A 21,497-nucleotide genomic window follows, 5' to 3' on the forward strand; every position below is an offset into this window, starting at 1 on the left:
CCTGTAGGCCTATGGACTACAGCGCGCAGCAGGCTATAGCGGCACTCACTCAAGTGGAGACAGTAAACCATTGACCGCAATGTCGTATACAAGCTTGCTCACACAGCGAGAAATCAATTACCCCGTCTATTGTCATAGCCTTAGTCAGGTCACTTCGCTAATAATATGCATCTCATAAGGTCCGAATAAAATAGCCATGTGTGGCTGTGGATTCAATCTACCATGGCGATTTCTACTATGAAGATATCGGGGCGATGTCACTGTACGGACCGCTGCACACTGCAGAGTACGAAAACAATTGAAAGGGTTTACGGGGTTGGGTGTAAATTCATACTACAGGGGTCAAAAATGAAAAATGTTTGGATTACTGTATAGTTTCTACTTTTGGTTAAGGGATGTGGTATGAACGTTTGGCCGGTATTTAGGGACCGTTCACAAACACTTGTAAGGGGGGCCTGATGCAAAAAAAATTTATCGCAAAAACATTTTCGGGGCCCCCCTTTACAGACCTCGAAAAATTCAGGGCCCACTTTTTGACATGAAACTTATCGGTCAACCCCATAGAAAAGCATATAAACTCAATTTTCCCTGAAAAATTGTGGTCATTTTTTCAGGCCCCCCCCCTTAGGAGGGTAACAATTTTTCTGGGCCCCCTTTTTGCATCAGGCCCCCCTTACAAGTGTTTGTGAACTGTCCTTTATTGTGGGACATTAGAGCACATCAGACATATCGAATTGCATTCTGAATACGAAGAATGTCCTTCTGATATATCAAATACTCTTGAAGCGTCATGTCACACAACAGTATCATATTTCAGAGACGTCTCATAAATCGCATACTCCCTAGTTTCAATTTTGGTGAACGTGCCGGCGCAGTGGGAATTATTTTGTTAGTAGGCCTTATCAGGGTTGTAGCTGGCTAGCCCAAGTTGAGTGCCTGCTAATTTTACTATCCAATTTATGAATTAGAGCGCAGGCTCGAGTACTCTTGGGATTTTTTTACTTCAAAACATGTGTGGGATCGCCGTCAATTGTCAATTGTCAATAAAGTCAATAACCTCCCCTATAGCCTAGTGGACTAATCCTGACTTCCCACATTGCATTGCGCAAAAAACATGGACGCCTACTTAGAGTAAAAATGTCGGCGTTTTGTCACCACTTTTATCAATATTTGTAACAAATAATCATCTGATTTTAATATGGAGTTAACAATGGAAGAAACCATAGTCACCTCAAATGCGACTAGAGACAAGTTCAATAGAATAGTAAGTGTGCGTAATTGATAAGGGAACTGGAATGAGCGTTTTAAGCGTTTCGACAGCATTTTGTGTGCGACATGAGAACTCATCAGACCTATCGAATTGCATTCTGAATACGAAGAATGTCTTTCTGATATCAAATAATTTTCATTTTATGAAATTCACGATATAATACAAATTTATGACAAATTATCAAATTTATGTGATATTTTTCACATTTTGGAGATATAACAATCCTCGAAGTAAATTTTATAAATTTAATGATATAGTCTTAAAGTGTATGTAGCTAGGAGGAAAAGCCGACGATCAAATGAAAATTTTGACCTTTCATAATGAAGATATGGATTTTTTTCCCAAAAAGACCTATTTTTTTATGTTTTGGGAAAAAAAATCCATATCTTCAATACGAAAGGTCAACATTTTCAATTGATCGTAGGCTTTTCATCCCACCTACATACACTTTAGGTAGAAATCATCAGATTTATAAAGTTTACTTCGAGTACATGTACTGTTAAATATCAAAAATATCAATTTTTAATGATTTGGCATAAAATGTGTATTACATTGCGAATTATAATTAGAAATAAAAATTATTTGATATCAGAAGGCCATTCTTCGTATTCAGAGTGCAATTCGATATGTCTGATGTGCTCTAATGTCCCACAATAAATACTGTCAAAACGTTCATACCCCTTCCCTTAAGGTAAATAACAGATAACCAACATGCAAAAGGGTACTCCTCCGTGTATGCGTCTTAAGGGCTCAGACTCTCCCTGAGAGTCATATGTGATGGATCAAGCAAAATCAGTCGGAACTCGGAAATATTAAATTTTCAGTTTCCTATCGGATAATAAAAATCATTTACAAAGCTGGATTTTGAAGAAAACCCCATTGAAATTGAACAACCAGTTCCAAAGATATGAGCAATTAAAAAGAGTTTCAAAAACAAGAGGAATCAAAAGGAAATATTTCCTTTGTTTGGCTATATCTCAAAATAAATATTTCCGAGTTCCGGCTGATTTTGCTTGATCGCATCACATATAACGACCAATAGATAAATGACGACTATCATGGACGACTGAGTTCCGCAGTTTACATTGGGACCGAGTTTTTAAGAGGCATACACTTACTATTCTATTGAACGTGTCTCTAGTCGTATATGATTATGGTTTCTTCTTGTTCTTTCCCCATCAAAATCAGATGATTATTTGTTATAAATTTTGGAGGGATTGGTTGCAAAACGTCGCTGTTCCTACTCAAAGTACACGGCCATGTTTTCGCCCATTGCAATGTGGGATGGTCAAGGCAGTTAAGCGAATGCCCTGGTGCCGTGTGTCATTACCGCTCATGCACTGATCAACCACACGATAAAAAGATTCGGGAAGCACCGTAAGAAAACTTGGCAAGTGGTGGCAAGAAAGTTTCGCACCACGTACGTCGAAGTTCACTTTTCAAAGGGCGAACTGTTGTTACGAAAATCAAAACGACTGGTAAACATGTCTACTAAATAACCTGAAAAGGTCAAATCTTCTCATTTCGTCTGTGAAAAATAAAATTACGAAATTGCAACAGTGACTGTCACCCTTACGAGTGAAAATACAGCTTATTTAGCCAGTGTCAACATGGGGTCATCGGTTTGAATATTTTCCTAACATATTGGACTAACTCCACAGCTATATGGTTTTTCACAATATAACAGTAATGGAAAGAAAACTGAAGTTGTTCGTCATTTTTTGGCACAAACATTTTTGGCATAAACAACAATCTCCTAATTAGCATAATGGTCGCCATTCCGCCAGCTAGATCGTCCTGTGATCGGTCCTTTAGTTATCTACTTTTTATTCTATATCGCTGGGGATGGTCACGTTAGCGTTGGGCGATACTCGATACTGGATACCTCGATACCGCCGATACAAGTGGTATCGGATATTAGATACCAAAAGATGGTATTGCCCATCAATATTAGTCACGACAGTCACACAGATACCATAAAGATAAAACTAGAAATTCAACTTTGAACAGAGAGGAATCCGCAGATAATGGTAAAATTGGAATAGGCCTAAGTGTAGAGTATTAAGTTAGTAGATAGTCGATCTTTATGTTTTGGTGTGTCGTTGTGACAAAATAGGAATTTGTTCAACAAAAATCACAAGCAATGTAAATAATTGACATGGAATAGTTCGTTTTGTTTATCAGGTCATAAAACACCAATTCCGTGTCTTCCGCTCCCAGGAATATGATACTTAAGGCCTATGGCTGGTGTTTGCACGAGAATCGCGTTTCTTAAACAAAAATCCCTCAGGCTTGTGGACGTGCCTATTATGTCCTTGTGATGCTGATTTTCAAGATTCCATTTCAGTGGCCTCACTGCTAGTAGCACCAATACACATCCAACTGACATTTGTGCGACAGCCAATCGTGGTATAAATCGAAGCTACTGCCAAGATTGGTATTGACACGCTGTGTATTGTTGCTGCTAAAATCATCCATCTGTATGGACAGAAATGAAAATAAATAAATAAATAAATAAACACAAACAAGAACAAACAAACAGAACAAAACTGACAATAAATTGGTCATGGAAGGCTGACGCGTAAACATACTAAGAAAACTAACTTCCTCGTAAATGTTAATTACTTTCCACAAAAATAGTAAAGCAATAAATACTTTTCCATTAAGTTTTCACTGTCAAGAATTCCCCCTTTTAATTTTGACTGAGAGGATAGGTAAAATAAAGAAAATCGCTATATATTTTCACCCCTCACAATGCCAAAAATCGCTTTCTCCCCCTCTCGGCTCGCCAAAATGTCTTTGTCCAATTTTACACTCCCGCCAGTATGAATCGAGTGTAAGTTGAAAATCCTACTCACCCTTTGCGAATGGAACACACGTTTCATGTCGTGTCTGTTGAGATGCTCAAAAACTAACGATTTCAACATTTCTACCTGACTTTGTGTCATGCACTGCGGGCAAAGTAAATACTCCTGAAAACAAAAAATAAATATCATTTTCATACGGTAACATTACTACGATGTGAATAATTAGGTACTTTTGTTTTGTTTTTACCTGAATTGACGAATCTCACAATTTCAATTTACATTAAATATTTCCCTAATCATTAAGCATTATGTTACTTACTGTATTGTCACATGATATATTCGATGAGTTGTAGCAACTTGGAATACTATTTAACATGACGTCACTGTCTCTTATGATGTATGATGGTCTGAAAAAAACCCAGATGTTAGTCCGGAGCTACAAAAATATTGTTTTACCATTTTAGATGGTTTTGATAGGAAGTCACTGTGCTGATTCATAAGGATATAGAAAATGTATAGTTTGATCTACCTGACTTATCGTTCCGAAGTTATTTGCGAAGAAGTCGAACGCTAAAAGTGAAAATCCAAAAGGGCTAATGCAGTTATTTTAATGAATATTTTCTCAAATTGTCGGAACTGTTTCATAAATTCTAATAAAGAATAGTTTGAACTACCTGTAACGACTTGTCATCAGTAGAACTCATTTGCCAAGAACAATTTGGTTGTGTTGCCCACAGGCAATGAGTAGTGTTCTAGGTATTACAACCTTTATTTATGCATCCTTATGATGAGAGAAATAATAACTTAGTACATGTTTAATGATTGGGGATTTAAATGATATGTGGTGTTATTTATTTACCACATATTTACGAGCTGGAGTGTCAGCATTTCAACACTATAATCAGCTATCAAGTGTAACACGCTATGACGTCTCCTATCCTTACGTGTAATTTTTAGAAAATAATATGTTCTTCTATACTTTCGAACCCAGTTCGTAAAAAATACGAATACATTTCAAAACATTACATACCTTGTGCTATTGTTCTTGCGAATGTCGTCAACGCCTGATATTCGTAATAAGCTATACAAAGTTGAAGTGAAAAACGATACATAAAACGGATGTTCAGCGTCAGGCATATTGGGCGACATATTTGCCTAAAAGAGATAAAACGATCATCATTAATATCACAACATAATCCTCGTCATCGTCATCGTCATCGTTATTGTCATCATCATCACCGTCATTGTCGTTATGTTTGTCGTCAAATCCGTATTATTGTCAAAAAGAAACTTTTCCGACTGACCCAAAAATTGGGAAATATAGGGTCTTGCTTTTTAAATATTTTATTGAAATTTTGGAAAAACGTTTTTCTGTTTTGAAAAGATTGTCATCAGCATCACTACATTCAACATATTATTCAGTCTCCTCGTCACACATCCTCATCATTGTTGTCATCATTGTCAGCATCTGCAATGTTCTCATTATCATCATGATGTCAAAATCATCATCATCATTGACATCATCATCATCATCATCGTCATCGTCATCGTCATCGCCATCGTCATCGTCATCGTCATCGTCATCATCATAGTCATCGTCATCGTCGTCGTCATCGTCATCATCATCATCTCCATCCCATCATCATCGACATCCGCTTGCATTATGTGCTAACCTCTAACAGATGCAAATTGAAGTCCTCATCCGGCACGAAGTCCCATCTTGTGATGCAAAAAAACGAATCTCTCCTGGAAGTTTTATATTGATTGATGAGTTAATTATTTTCAACAAGGATTACAATAACAAACAAAGTTCTGCTGAGTTCTACGCCATTTCTTAACATCTGCTAGCCCAAATGCATTCCCAACAATCTGAATTCCTTCTTAATGAGATATTTTCTTAAAAACTATAATATGCAGATTTGGGCAATTCAAGTTAAAATAAAAACACACATTATGGAAGACATAACATAATCGTCCTCACAAGGGGGAGGGTGTAGATTTCAAATGGGGTCACCATACAGGTAAACCCATTGAAATTCACTCTCCCTGTATGGGAGAGTAACCGTGATGTATGGGGGTGTATGGATTTCAACCGGAATCGTCCAGTTTGATTGTCAAGCAGCTGTCTGGGTGCACAATAAGTAGTGTCATACTTCACTTGATAAATTAATTCTGATTATAAAAGCATCTTTCAAGATGTTAGAGACATGACAGCAACGGCCAAATCTCATCCTTCATGGAATCAAAACTTTTAATTTAGACCTAGCCGAGATTATTAGAAATATATTAATATACTTACTTGGTAGGATTTATAATACGTTTTATTGATGACCATTTTTGTTCAAACACATCTCTAACGGCGTCGTATAGTTGACTTTGAATCCAGTAGGTGTCATAGCCTAGTGAATATAGAAGTAAATAACGCACAAAAAAATCTACACTTATTTTGAGTGGTCATAATTTTCATAAAACTATATACAGGGGTGAAAATTAAAGTTCCTCCGATTTTCGTAAAAATTGGAGTAAACTGTTCAAGTTCATGGGATTCAGGAAAAGAATAGTTTTTACTATGCGATGTCAATTTTAGAAGATAGATGATAAATAAATACAAACTTCATTGAATCCTATGGAATCCTACATATCTTTTGACTCTTTGCTGTGTAACATGCTAAGTAGACATCCCAGATCGTGCAAACTATTCTTTTTCTGAAACCTCTAAGCTAGGCAAATAATTTGCCTCCATTTTTACGAAAATCTGAGCAACATTGACTTTTGACCCATACACAACAAGCAAATCGACCTGTGACCAACATACTTACATTAGGGAACTTGTCGAACCCTAACGATTTAAGAATATAAATATTTTGCTTTCAAAACACATGAAACCTATAATCCAATGGCGACGTCACAATGGTGATATCGTATTCTGACCCCCGGTACATGTACTCATCCTAAGATGTTTTACTCGCCTGAATTAAGTGGCCGTCAACGTGTGTTATCAATCGGCAAGATCCTGTACTGACCGCGGTCTTTTTAATTTGGAGAGCGTTATGCGTGGTTGATATCCATCACAGTAATATAAATGCTTACAACTTTCTAATTTCGAAATCACACCAAATTGCATTCAATCATTAAAATCTCGAGTTTTCCGAATTTATTTTACACAAGTGAGGTGTCATAGTGCAGCTAACAGAATGCTTCCCCTGTTCATATCAATTGTACGATTTCTCTGCCAGAATACGTTGTCATCTCAGCTTGACATTTCTATATAAATATGTTCACCTCATGGACTCAAATTATAAAATATCTCTATATACCTACAAAGTAATTTTAAACCATCCTAGTATTTCATTTTTGTCCTATTATTTTTTGTTTACTGTTACTATGGCATTATAGTAACTCAGATGTATCAGATGTGTATCTCATAACAAAAGATAACTTTATTATTCTTTTTTATTTATAACATTCGGCCGAAGCCAGGCTAATCCCAATAGTGCTCAAAGGCTACGAAATTCAAGGGATGCCATCCGGATATGACGGGACAGGGATACGGAAAGAAGTCCGATTTTAGATGCAGGAGGAAAACCGGAGCACCCGGAGAAAAACCTGCGAGGACGAGCATGGATCGGCAACCAAACTCACATGTGGCGCCGTGGGGGATTGAACCCCGGCCACAGCGGTGAGAAGCGATTGAGAAGACCACTACACTAACCCGCCCTCAAGCAGAGTACTTGAATAGAATGAATTACCTCAGCTATAGAAACTGCTTAATTATGCAACTGAAGCTAAAATTAATCTCTTCGACAACGGATGGTAGCAAATTTAATACTATGTAGTTTAGTGTCGTGTGCTGTTTGGTCTGTATTATCTTCCTCGAATCGATAAGTAAAATCTGCCCTCAAAACTCACCTGTTTCAGATTTCCTATGTTTAGTTTCTCTTGTTTTTGCTGCTTTGTTTTTATTTTTATTGCGCTTTGAATCCAGCGGGCAGCGGTAAAGGCGCTTTATTAGTGTTGGTTAATGTAATGTAATTGTAATGTAAATTTTGAGATTATCTCAAAAAGTGTTCATTTCTGAAGGAATCTGTTATGCTAGTTGGATTCCTTGCACCATTTCCTCATCATTACTTTTAAAGATACGATAAAAACGATATCTAAATTACTGGTTCTTGAATGTGGTAAAAACGTCAAACACTAGCAACAATGGTTTTCTTTTGGCTCAGAATAATAATGATTACTAAAATAAGAATCCTCAGACCTTTAAGATGCAATGTGAATTTACTCCCTATGATATTTATTTTAAAAAAAATTGAACGAGGCTATGTGCATCAAATTTGAGGTCAACTTTGTAAAAACTTAGCGTAGCCTTAAAACGTTTCAACGCGATCTTCGGGACACGCATAATAGAAAGTTCTACACGACACTCGAATCCGCATCCGGGATATGAGCGCGTAACGACCACGTTTTTTGTAAGACCTAAAAATTTGTTTGATTGGCGTAACATTAAAAAGGTACGTCGGTCGGCAATTAGAAAAAAATTACACACATTTTAAGCTGTGAATTGCGTATGATAAAATCCTTGGAACTCTTTTCTTTCTTTTTTTATTTAATTTTTTTAAGTGCGTTGGGAGCTCATGGCGCGATGAACGTATTGTGTAGATTCAAACCGCAAATGCGCATGGGATTTTGAGACGCTAAACTTATTTATACCGTAGTAGTATGCTCTCGAGCATCAGTTATTACTAACGGGGCGAATTTGTTTGATGCATTTGTAGTTTTAGTTGGGTGAGAATATTTATCTATCGCACTTGCAACTTTACCAAAGGTTACACATTTTTCATATAATTTATGGTGTGTTGGTCACGCATTAATATCGATACAAACGTAGCTTTGACAGCCACTGCAATGAATATATAAAGATACAAAAAAAATCCTCACCTTCTCTCGCAAACACAACATTGGCCGCAGGAGCGCCTTTGTACTTGTATTTCAACGGGATCTGGAACATTAATAATAGAAATCAGCAAACAGATGTTTAAACAGACTCGGCTTGTAAATTCGACTACAGGGTGTCCCCCCAAAAAGGAGGCCCCTCATTGCGCCCCTCTTTTTCTCCTATTTCTGAAAAGTTGAATAAATATATTTTGGTATGTAAAGAAACTTTTAATCGTTAGCTTTAATAAACCAAAACAATTATATCGACTCACAACTTTTGAAGATATGCCCTTTTGAATAAAAGTACCCGTTTTTCACTCTGTCCACGGATAGCAAACAGAGTGATTTGGATGGCTCATTCTGTGGAGTGGCCTGCATGATCACCAGACCTCACACCACTTGATTTTTTTCCTTTATGGCAAAATCCAAGATATTCGCAAACGTATTACTGAATGCATTCGCAAGTATCCGGCGCACAGGGGTGGTACGCAACGCAATTGATGCAATGAGAATCAGGGTTGAAACCTGTATTCGCCAAGGAGGCAACCAGGTAGAGGGCAGAACAGCACAGTAAACTCACTTCAGAAGACAAAGCAAGCAGCCTTTTAGGGCAACCTTTTATCCTAAAAAGAGAACTGACTTATGTTGTAAAGAAAAAAAAAAAGCAAAAAAGCAAGAAACAACAAAGTAAGAACGTATGAAACATAATAAAACAAAAAGGCATAAATAACCAAGAAAAAATAAGTAATTGCAAGTAAAACAAAAGAAGTCCCATTCGCAATGTTCGGCATCCATTTTACCCACAAATTAATTACCCAAATCAAAAAACAAAATCCATTGCCATAATCCACCGGTAAAGCCCATTTTATAAATAAAGTTACTTTGAGGAAAATTTGATATTCATGCATGGTATGTGTACTCCTCGCTTTTCAATCTTTGAAGTAGCCAAACCTTCTCCGTGGACAGAGTGAAAAACTGGTACATTTCTTGAAAAGAGCATATCTTCAAAAGTTGTGAGCCGATTGATATAATTGTTTTGGGTTATTAAAGCTAAAGACTCAAGGTGTCCTTACATACCAAATTATATTTGATCAACCTTTCAAAAATAGGAGAAACAGAGGGCGAAATGAGGGGCCTCTTTTTTGGGACACCCTGTATATACTTGGTATGATGGCTTCAAATTAAACAACGTCTAAGACCTTGGTCCAAAATCATGGTTATGTTAATACGTACAAGTCGGTCAAAATTAAGTCGTACATTTTCGTTCTCTGCCGAGTCAATTTTATCATATTGTTTAATAGAATTAACAGGTCAAATGTCAAAAGTTCTGTCTCGGAATACCCTTCTGATTGCCCATTAATGCCGTACTGTAATATTTCCATACAAAGTAGATTAGAATTTCTTTTCCATAAAAGGTTAGCTGTTAGGGGCTGTGCAATAATTATGAGCCCCACCAAAATCGCTTTCCCCCACTCACGGGCCGCCAAAAATCGCTTACCCCCCTCTCGGCACGCCAAAAATTCTTTGCCCCCCCTTGTACATGCCAAATTTTTGGGATCCCAATTTGCAAATTTTAAATGGTCCATATATATATGTTGCGAGCGCAGCGAGCAGAAAGATTTGCATATTTAAGCGTTTCCGTACGGTTTTCCTAAGCCGTTTTAGAGCGTTTTACTTAAAAGGCGCCCGAAGAATGTGCCCCCCCTCTCGGCTTGCCAAAAATGCTTGCCCCCCCCTTTCGGCTCGCCCCCAATTTTACCCTCCCCAGGGCCTATAATTATTGCACAGCCCCTTACCGTCAGATATCTCCACTTTTAATTTTGAGCTGAACAGCTGAGATAAGTCGAATAATATTTGACGAAATGCAAAGTGCCCTTATTTGTTTTACACATATGGACCAAATTATAGCCTCACACGTCATTGCGTTCAGTCACAATGGTTCATTATGTAAAAAAAGAAATCGCTTTAAAAAGTGTTAAAAGTTGCATCTAAGTCCATAGGAATCAACTCACAAACAATACAGTAGGCCAGATCTATTATAATTCATGTGTTTGTTAAAGAAAACCTGACTGCTATGGACTCAGGTGCAACTTTTAAAACGGCCTCTTTTCTTACTCAATTAACCATTATGACTGATCAATGATGTGTGACGCTATACATTGGTCCACATATGTAAAACAAACAGGGCTATACATACCTTTTTATATTTTTACGTTTCGTAAAATATTTTTCGATTTATTTTAAAAAGTATTTAGGGGAACTTATAAGTTGTGGACCCTATATTTCCACCCATTATGGAAATAATTAAACTACGGTTCCTGTGTTTTATTCAAAATATCGGATTTTGAGAAAACTACAGCACCTAAAATCTTGATTTTTGTAGGGTATGTTAGCTTACTTAGGTACCTGATATTCCTGTAAAAACATAACTTTTAAAAATATCAAGGGCGTCCTTCTCAGCAAATGTTACAAAAATGTTTTACGAAAAAATGGGTGAAAAATGCCGAAACAAAGTAAATGATAAATTAGAAGGGGTGGGTGTAATAAAGCATGTTACTGGTTTCGCGATAAGTTGTTTTTGATCAAATACATGAGAAGTATACAAGCATTAAAGGTCATATATATTGCGCGGACAACATCATATCATTGGCAAGCTAATATTATGAGGAAAATGAAAATGACTCCTTTTTTGAGAAAATAAGACGTTTAAAATTGATATTCCGCAAAAACTTAAGCGGTGAGTTCCTTCGAACGAGACAGATTTGACCTAGAAAAAATGTTACGGCATGAAATGAGATGTGCCTGCTTTGAGAGAAAGGACTGTAACATTCTCAAAGCACAGAACGTATACTGTTGTTGTTCTCGGAAAAAAACTCTGAATTAAGTATTACAAATTTAATGGTTCTTAAACATATGGATAAAAACAGCCGCTTCTTTTTTATTAGTAAATTGTGATATTGCAATTCATATGTATATCAATATCATGAGAAATATTTGGACTAAAAAATAAAAAAATATTTTGAGCTTAGAATTTCAGCGTGATCAATCTGAAACTAGTATATTCAGGTATACTAGTCTCAGCGATCAATATTGTATTTAGTATGCATATAAACAATTTCAATGAGCTGGTAGCTAACCTTATTTCCACGCCTTTGTTGACCATTGAAGGTCGTGCATTTATAACAGGATTCATAGATCATCTAGATTATCTATGCATGAATGAACATGAAAAGAGCTCTAGGCTCATTGTGTTATCGTGAACATAGGCATGATAGAAGAATGGCGGTTAATCCCACTCTTGATATTGTGATGGTTCATTCTATCTTACGCTGTTTTAATGAGTAGTAATGGGCTTAAATGAAAAGATGTTCGAGATTACCTCATTCTCCACTATAGTGTCCGCTTCATTTACTTACGTCATTAGCCCGCTGCCTTGAAAATTAATTTCGCTTCGAACGGGGGAAGGACACGCACGAGCCCGAACCTACCAGCAAGACAATTTCTCTTCTTTCAGGAGAAATACGCATACAAAAAATTGCAACGAGTGTCAACTTGTAATGTAATAATTATTCTCTGCGAATGGAGATAAACTTGTTTTTGCAATAGATATACCCTTTAAGTATAGGAGTTCTTCAACAGACTAACTGTTTTGTTGAAATCATTCGTACAATTTGATAATTGATTAGTACGCAGCATTATACAGGTAAAGGCAACGAGATGTGGAATTGTTGATGAGTTAGGGGCTGGGCGGCTGAAGTACAGGTAACTGGAGAGGGGAAGCAACGAGTTGCCCCAGATCACAGCGGCAGGTAGTGATTGGGCCGCCGAGTATTTATTTTGGAAGGTTCAGGTTTGTTTTAAATTTTGGACGTTTTTCCAAAAGCTGATATTTTTGGTGATGTTTCAAAAAAGCAACATGCCAAAGACAAATCTTTAGGCGCATTGTTATTGTTAATACAGTTCTTATTATGGTTTGAACAACATTCAAGATGTCTTGACGACTAGTACTTACTTGGTCCTTCCCTTTGTCCAACTCGAGACGAAAGTGATCGCTATTCGACTGGTCAAAAATACCATCGGTAATATAGGTTCTCGGGTCACTGAAATCTTCCGGGTCATACAGTTTTGTGGAGCACCGGATGATATATTTTGTGTCCATAATATAAACTCTCAGTGGGTCAATCGAGGTCACGATCACATAGATTGCAAGACTCATCTTACGTCCTTGTGCCAAATATGGATTGGATATATATTCTTGAATTATACTTTCCTTCTTCAGGTCAAGCTCTGAAAAAGGAGAGAACGAACGAATTAACGAACGAAAAAACACACCTTTGCTCAGTACTTTTATTTTAGTGGGCTCAGTTAACTTTCTCTACAGTGATAACTATAACCCCGGGTTCTTTACTTACACTGAGAAGACGACATGAATACATTACCTTGTAATTTAAAAGTCAATTAATGTCTAACACTTTTGATCAGGCCCGTACGCAGGGGGGGGGGTGCAAAAGTATACACAGAGTCACAAAATGTAAGAATTTGCGAGCGTAGCGAGGAAAAAATCAGTTTTTTACGGTTTTTGGTCAAAATGGACCCCCCTTTGGAAAAAGTCCACTTTTTCAAAATCAGCACCCCAAAAAATCCTGCGTACGGGCCTGCTTTTGATCAATTCTTGTACGTTGAATCAATTAACTCTCTTACACTATAAAAGAGCCATTGTAGTGGACTCGGTTAACTCTCGCTACACTGATAACTATATCCGGGTTATTTACTTACACTTAGAAGACGACATGAATACATTACCATGAAATTTTTTCACTTGATTCCCTCTATGGTCAATGTTTTTCTGCATCCATAATCGATTTATGTCTTTGTTTTGTTTTAGCTATAAGAAATAAGGGACAGAGAATTTTTGTGACGTAATCATGAGCAATTTCAATAATAAAGATACAGGGTGTATCAAAATGATTGGTACCCATCAATATCCAGTGAGCAAAGCCAAGACTGCCACTTCAAAATAGAGCATAGCATCTACCAAATTGGTATATTTACGTAATAAAAGGTCATAAAACTACAAACGGTAGTCATTTTCAGGATGATCTAATGCTGAATTGGGAAGAAGCAGGCGTTTTATTAGACAACAAAACTGATGGGTATCAATCATTTTGATATACGCTGTAAGCAAGATTCAGTGGCATAGCGTGAGTCATCCAATTAAGGGGGTGGGGTTGTGGGATCGAGCATGGGGGAGGGGGTTGAGAAGGCGCCGACCATAATGGGGGAACTGGGTCTGATTGGGGGCATTAGCCATTTTTCATAAGTTTGTTATGGGAATTTCTAAATTTTCAAATTGATTGGCGGCCTATGAGCATATGCAACGCCCCACCCTGTCCCTATTACACTACGCCATTGCCAAGAATCCCCTTACTAGCGGCAAGGCCTGCAATGGTTACTTATCCATTTATATATTCAAATGCTGGTGCGGTACATGAACATATAAATAGTCAAGCTTTCGCGGTATGTTATTTCCGTTTTTGAAGATTATTATTCACAAATCCCTGACAGGCCACTCGCTCACTCCTCATTCATTCCATGACTCATTCACTAATTAAATCACTCACTATTAAAGGAAATCTTGCGTGCGCAGTGGAAATGGATGTGGTAAACTTTTGAATCTACGGAGGCCAAAAATCCCTTGTTTTATTACAACAGTAATGCAATAGACAGACAGAGCAAGAAATTAAAGGTCAGACTCCATTGAACCTTATTGACCACTTCAAATATTTGGCCACGATCTGTTTTGTGGTGTTACCACTAAACGAAACATATATAGGGAGCTAGTGCAAACTATTCTGTATTCGGTATAATTTTGAGACCAGTATCTTTTATTTTGGACCATGTTTCATTTGCTGGACCCAGTGGAGCCTGAATACTTCACTCACTTCCACTGCTTACCGTCGAATAACGTAACCTCCTTACTATGAGTTACTACGCAAGTGAAAGAAACATTACTCAATACAAACCTCTTCCAAAAAGTGTAGTTTTTGCAGCGGGATCCGAAAGGATTTCGGCACGTATTTAAGTCTCCCTTCCGTTGTCAGCAACGCCTTTTGGGTAATTTTCCGCATGCCGTGAACCTGACTAACCTTTAAAAGGGCGGGAAAACAAAAACGAACGAATATTTCAGTACTAATGGGTTTTCTCAAGGCAGATACTATCCAACTTTGACACTTTTTTCTTAAGTGTATAAATATAAACAACAAGTGATTAGATTTTGTACATATTTTTAAACTTCGATGGTTTATTGTGGTATGTATAGGGTGTGCGCTTTTTAGATGCAAAATCCCTGGATGTTGCTAAAAAGTGTGCCGAGGCTTTGGGCTTATACCTGTGCCTTAGCGTACTGTTAATCAGTGCGCTTTTTACTAGTTTTGATTCCCAGTTTTGCGTTACCCAAGACTCAAGCAAAAGAGACTCCACGTCGTGGCTTCGCCGCTCTGTCGCGCATTCTGCGCCCGACGCGTTGCTTTGCTTCTCATCCCCCCTCGATTGCGAGTACATGTAGCCTTTGTCAAGCCTAATTAAAGCAGTTTGACCTATTTTACCTTTTGATTGTGTTGTACTTCGTTCGATAGGTTTCCAGATCCAAAGGGAGTTTCGTGTGCCCATAAAACGTCCCACTGAGTACCGTCTTCAGATTCCTGAGATTCTTGGTTCACGTAGCCCAACATTTTAAACACGTTTCTGGCGTGAGTTAATGAATAACTACGCTTAAGTGGAGTCTGAAATAAAGAGTGGTGAAATTATAGTGTTAGTTGCCACTGCGGTGAGAGGGGGATTTTACTGGGGAATAACAAAATGCATTAAGGGATCTGATATTAACATTAAGTGACGTTTTCACGTATTTTTTGTGGAAGCTGAGTGTACACCAGACATGTCAAATTGCATTCTAAATACGAGGAATATTCTTCTGATATCAAATAGTTCAAAAATGTTTTGAAATTCGCGATATAATAAAAAAAAGTATGAAAAATTATTAAATTTTTGATATTTAACAGTCCTCGAAGTAAACTTTATAAATCTAATGATATGTACTTAAAGTGTATTTAGCTGGGATTAAAAGCCGACGATCAATTGAAAATGTTGACCTTTTATATTGAAAATACTTCATTTTTTCCCAAATAAACCTTTTTTTTGTGGTGGTTTTGGAAAAAATCCATATCTTCATTACGAAATGATCGTCGGCTTTTCATTCCGGCTACATACACCTTAAGTACATATCATTAGATTTATGAAGTTTACTTCGAGGACTGTTATATTCAAAAATATCGATTTTTAATCATTTGCCATAAAATGTGTATTATATCGCGAATTTCAAAAAATCAAAATTATTTGATATCAGAAGGATATTCTTCGTATTCAGAATGCAATTCGATATGTCTGATGTGCTCTCATGTCCCACAAAAAATACCACCTATACGTTCATACCCCACCCCTTAAAGTTATTTTGATACGAGTCAACATTATCTTGTAGTCATAGTAGAGCAAAAGTTGCATATTCTAGATAGCAAACAATTGTGCAATTTTACCCACATGACACCCAGTGGCGGCAGAAGCATTCAAAATTGAGGAGGGTCGTCAAAATAATATACGGCAACGAATGATGATGACACGCCGAGTTGCAGTGAAGCGCGATATGTTCAAAATTGTTTTCACCTATTGCTATGGAAATTAATCCGATTAATTACGTAACTTCGCCAGCGTATTGATTCATATGAAAGGCTCGAGGTCACCTGAATATCGTTGACGAACGATGATTTCAAAAATCCCCAATGAAAATTAACCTGCCCAGTTGTCAAAATACGCCTGGATAGTTCCAAAATTGCTGATAACTAACTGAAAGAAAATGTTCTTAGTGCGGTACAAGCGTACCCATTTTATGACATGACGTCTAGAAAAAGGAACATGCTACACCCATCGAATGTGTGTCATCAGCCCTCAACACACACACCCCTAGAGTTGTGCAGTAGCATGTTTTGTTGACATTTTTTGTCAATGTTTACATCAATGACAGAAGTACTCCCATAATTGAAAACTCAAATACAAAGGACATCAGTTGGCAATCTTAATGTTATGCAATCAAGTTTACAACACATCAGTCTTACAATGGGCAGAAAGTCACCGAGTCACACCATTCAAGTGCCAATATTGATTACTTCAAGTGGCCTACTGGAATGACCAGATATAACCCTGTTTGATTTCCATGTTATTTTGCAATATCAAAACCATGTTTTCCTTGATTTTGGTATGAAATTGAGCAAATAGAATTCAATGTCATGTCAATTTGGAGTTATTAAGGGCAACTAAAACTGATGTGAGGTAAGTTTTATCTGTTTGGAATCTGTATTGACTATTCTGAAGGAATTACTGCAATGTAAACAAACTAACTCATGGCCTATATGAACATTGTGTACTGGTTTTCAGTACACTCTTTTCCATGGGTGACTGTAGGAACCCTTGGATTCGATCCATGTAGGAACATGCCTGGCAGTCAATAGCATTCCCATGCTGTAGTGATGGTAAGTAATGTTTTATGCAAAATGTTTTATGCTTCAAACATAACCTACAAATGCCCATAGACTGCGGAACTCAGTCTTCCATGATAGTCGTCATATATCTATTGGTCAATATATGACTATCAGGGAGATAAAATGCCCAATTGAATGTTTCCATATTTAAATCGACTGATGTAGAAAAAACCAAAAACAAATCAAAAACCAGATTGATGCCTCCACCCCGGTTTGTCGGACATAAATAATGTTTGCGTGTTCTTTAAAAAAAAAATGTTTATCTCTATAATTTGTGAATCGGGCATTAAAACACTTATAGCAATGTACCTTAGTTCGTTTATTCTCTAAATGTAGTGTCACCTCCTTGCTAAGGCAGTGTTTCAAGTTAATTACTTACATCTTTCTGGCGATGAAAATGCACTACTGGTCGATAATTGACGGTTCCACATAATTGGCATGTACTATTTCCGGTAATATTTTCTTGTTTACTACACATAGGTGCACTTCCGTTCTGTTTGTTTAGATATGTCAGGCATAATAAGAAAGTTACAGATAGAACCTGTACCAGTATCATCAATCGCAGCATCCAAACCATTATAATGCAGAAATACCTTCCACAGCGAAAAATGGCTAACATGAAAATGCATGCTCCTAGGAAATCCCATTGCCACTCACTAGGATTCACAACATGTTCATCTATCAAGGCACAGTTCTTTAACCCCAATATATTTGAACATTCATTGAATGACCTTAGAAAATTTGAGTACAAAAACTCATACTCTACAACTTAAGGTCAAATTTTGCACTATGAGTGTTTAATTGAGGTTATTGAACTATGGCATGAGGCCGTTGTGGTCCATAGTGACTGCGGTGATAGAAAGCAAGAAGACCTCATCGAATCATGCATAAAACTCAAGGATGAAGACACAACAGTGCTTTGTGATAATCACATTATCATGACTATAACAATTATTCCATGGATTTCTACGGCCTTCTACGGAACGCTGCACATGGTAAAGTAGAGTACGACGGCAACATCGTGACCACTTTTGTTATACAGAAAATGATATATTTTGTTGTGAGCCTGGTGTTACGTGACGCAATGTTATTTTGTTTTTACTACTGTCTGTTCAATTAGCTTAGATTCTTGTATTTTTAAGATATTTGAAAAAATAAAAAGTTGCGGTCAAAGTCATAAGAAAAGTGTTAGTCCAACCTTACCCCCAACGTGATTTACAGTTTTCAAATTCCAAAGTTAAATTTAAAACCCCATTTCTTTTCAATTTTGCCTCATTTTAGGCAGTTACTTGGATCAGGAAAGTTGAAAAAGAAGGAGGAAGAACGGAATTATATCCTTGAGATAATCCCGTAGGTTATCCTGTCGCACCTATTCATAGTCCTTTATTCTCAAGTAGTTACACATCTACTTGAAAGTAGCCTTTGATGTGATGTGTGTTGCCGACTACGGTTAATTAATTTTCACTCCAGAATTGAAACCATATCCAATGTTTCTATAGATAATTCCTTGAAAGTATGACACGTGTGTGTTAAGTACCTGATGTTGCTCTGCAGGGATACCACACGTGGATACTATAAGAAAGAAATGTAGTTTTGTAAAGATTCAAAAAAAATCCGCCCATTTTGGAACATATATTAATTATTTAGGAGAGTGTTTTAGGATTTTGTTAGAAACGGGATGATTTTTGATCATCTATATTTTATTGTTTTAATGTATTTTCCTGTCATTTCCTGCAAACCTAATAAAGAAATGTTGATAATTGAGAATAGTCTGTATCATAAATCGTAGAGGTTGAAAGCGTAACCAAGCGTGCAAAATTATTATTTGCCATGGAACTTCGGTCATATTTTATTTGAAATAAACTGGATGTTAGGATCTGCATGCATGGTATGCATAGTATTGATGGTATACAGACACTGACCTTTCCCTAAAACTAGTAAGCAGCAACTTGTGTATCACACCCGTCATGGGTTCGAACCCTTTTGTTGTATTTTATTGTTAAACCTAAATAGCGTGATTGCTTTTGAATGAGCGGCAACACACATATTTTGTTTGAGGATAGCTGGATCTATCTCCTTTCTTTACATCTTCTCTGCTTGGATCCACCGGTTCGCGACCTTTTCACAAATCGAGTGGGATGGTCCATTCTCAACTTTAGGGCATTATAGACCATAGACGAATCCAACGAGCCAAGTCATGGTCAGGATTTGGTCGGCCATGGCGGGTCCCCGCATGCACCACACTGGTGTAGTGACTGCCCAATTGGGTGGATTAAAGCCGCTTAAAATTCGATGTTGGATTATTTTGTGTTGTATTCTGTCATTATTCTTTTGTCTACGTGTAACACAGGTGATAGAATGCAGTTTAAAATACCCTCCAAGGCCGCATTATTTCACATTTTATGTGAGATTGAGCCGACGGGGACCCAACTTTGGCAGCCATTAAGGTATAGGAATGCGTGAATTTGGATTCGTCTATAGTGTTTAGCAAAAAAATCTGTCCACCAATCTGTCCTGCCATTTCAATTGTTACACCGTTTCGGTTTTTGGATAGGGTCTATGGTCCACGAAATTAGGTGAAGCTCCGTGAGTTATTGGCGATTACGTTTTATGCATAACATTATTCCGAGCATTATTTTTTCACAAACAAAGACATTAAAATTACGAATTTCGTTCTTATTTCAACTGGTTTCATCGATACAATGCCTTAAATTGAGTTTTGTTTAATACCAACATTCTTTCCATATCAGCATTCGTTTGACATGTTCAGATACAGTAACTTGATAAGAATTGTTTTATGTAAGTTGTAACCTAAGTCATTGTTTTAAATAGTATAACTAAAATAACTAACTAACTAACTAACTAACTAACTAACTAACTAACTAACTAACTAACTAACTAACTAACTAACTAACTAACTAACTAACTAACTAACTAACTAACTAACTATAACTAACTACGCAAGAAATGTACTTATATAAGCTGGGCGTATTCTGAAAATCTTAGTTCATTTTCACATTTTTATAATAACGTAGGCCTTATGTTTCAACAGTGGGGTTTCAACACGAATTACTGGCAAATAGGCCTATAGCTACAGGACAATACTTTCTGATGCGGATGGTTGATTAAATACTATCTCAGCGCATCTAATTCTTATGACATTCGTCCCCATTGCACTAAATGGATTGATTCAAAAAAGTTTATGGTACCCGACGTTGATCTACGGCTTGTTATAAAAATATCGCGGGGAAAGACCAAAATTGAAAAGAAATGGGGTTTCAAATTGAACTTTGGAATTTGAGAAGTATAAATCAGGTTGGGTCTAAGGCTGTGCTACATTTTTGTGTCACATTTTTATAATAACGTAGGCCTTATGTTTCAACAGTGGGGTTTCAATACGAATTACTGGTAAATAGGCCTATAGCTACCGGACAATACTTTCTGATGCGGATGGTTGATTAAATACTATCTCAGCGCATCTAATTATTATGACATTCGTCCCCATTGCACTAAATGGATTGATTCAAAAACGTTTATGGTACCCGACGTTGATCTACGGCTTGTTATAAAAATATCGCGGGAAAAGACCAAAATTGAAAAGAAATGGGGTTTCAAATTGAACTTTGGAATTTGAAAAGTATAAATCAGGTTGGGTCTAAGGCTGTGCTAACACTTTTCTTTAATGACTTTCACCACAATTTGTATCTTTTTCAAATATCTTAAAATATAAGAATCTAAGCTAATTGAACAGACAGTAGTCAACATTTGCATCACATAATACATTTACATGATATACTTTAGTATATGAGGCTGGATTGCGCTGTGTTCATTTTCATACGACGGATTTATTGCCATAACTATTACCCCTTACTTAACAAAAGATAAACAAATTTATCA

At 37.0% G+C, this 21,497-nt stretch overlaps 1 protein-coding gene across 1 annotated transcript; it reads right to left on the reverse strand.

Annotated features, from left to right (window-relative positions):
• Positions 1–3,016: 3,016 nt before the first annotated feature.
• LOC140165024 (probable tubulin polyglutamylase ttll-15) lies at positions 3,017–18,235 on the reverse strand. The gene is made up of 12 exons (XM_072188437.1): positions 17,980–18,235; positions 15,618–15,794; positions 15,036–15,158; positions 13,816–13,897; positions 13,025–13,299; positions 9,016–9,076; positions 6,377–6,476; positions 5,751–5,823; positions 5,108–5,232; positions 4,397–4,484; positions 4,129–4,242; positions 3,017–3,748 (listed from the first exon to the last, which is right to left on the reverse strand). The coding sequence occupies exons 1-12, from the start codon at positions 18,217–18,219 to the stop codon at positions 3,629–3,631; spliced, it is 1,578 nt and encodes a 525-aa protein (XP_072044538.1). The 5' UTR covers positions 18,220–18,235; the 3' UTR covers positions 3,017–3,628.
• Positions 18,236–21,497: the final 3,262 nt, after the last annotated feature.

This window comes from Amphiura filiformis, chromosome 11, assembly GCF_039555335.1.
Source record: "Amphiura filiformis chromosome 11, Afil_fr2py, whole genome shotgun sequence".
Classification (NCBI taxonomy): Eukaryota; Metazoa; Echinodermata; class Ophiuroidea; order Amphilepidida; family Amphiuridae; genus Amphiura; species Amphiura filiformis.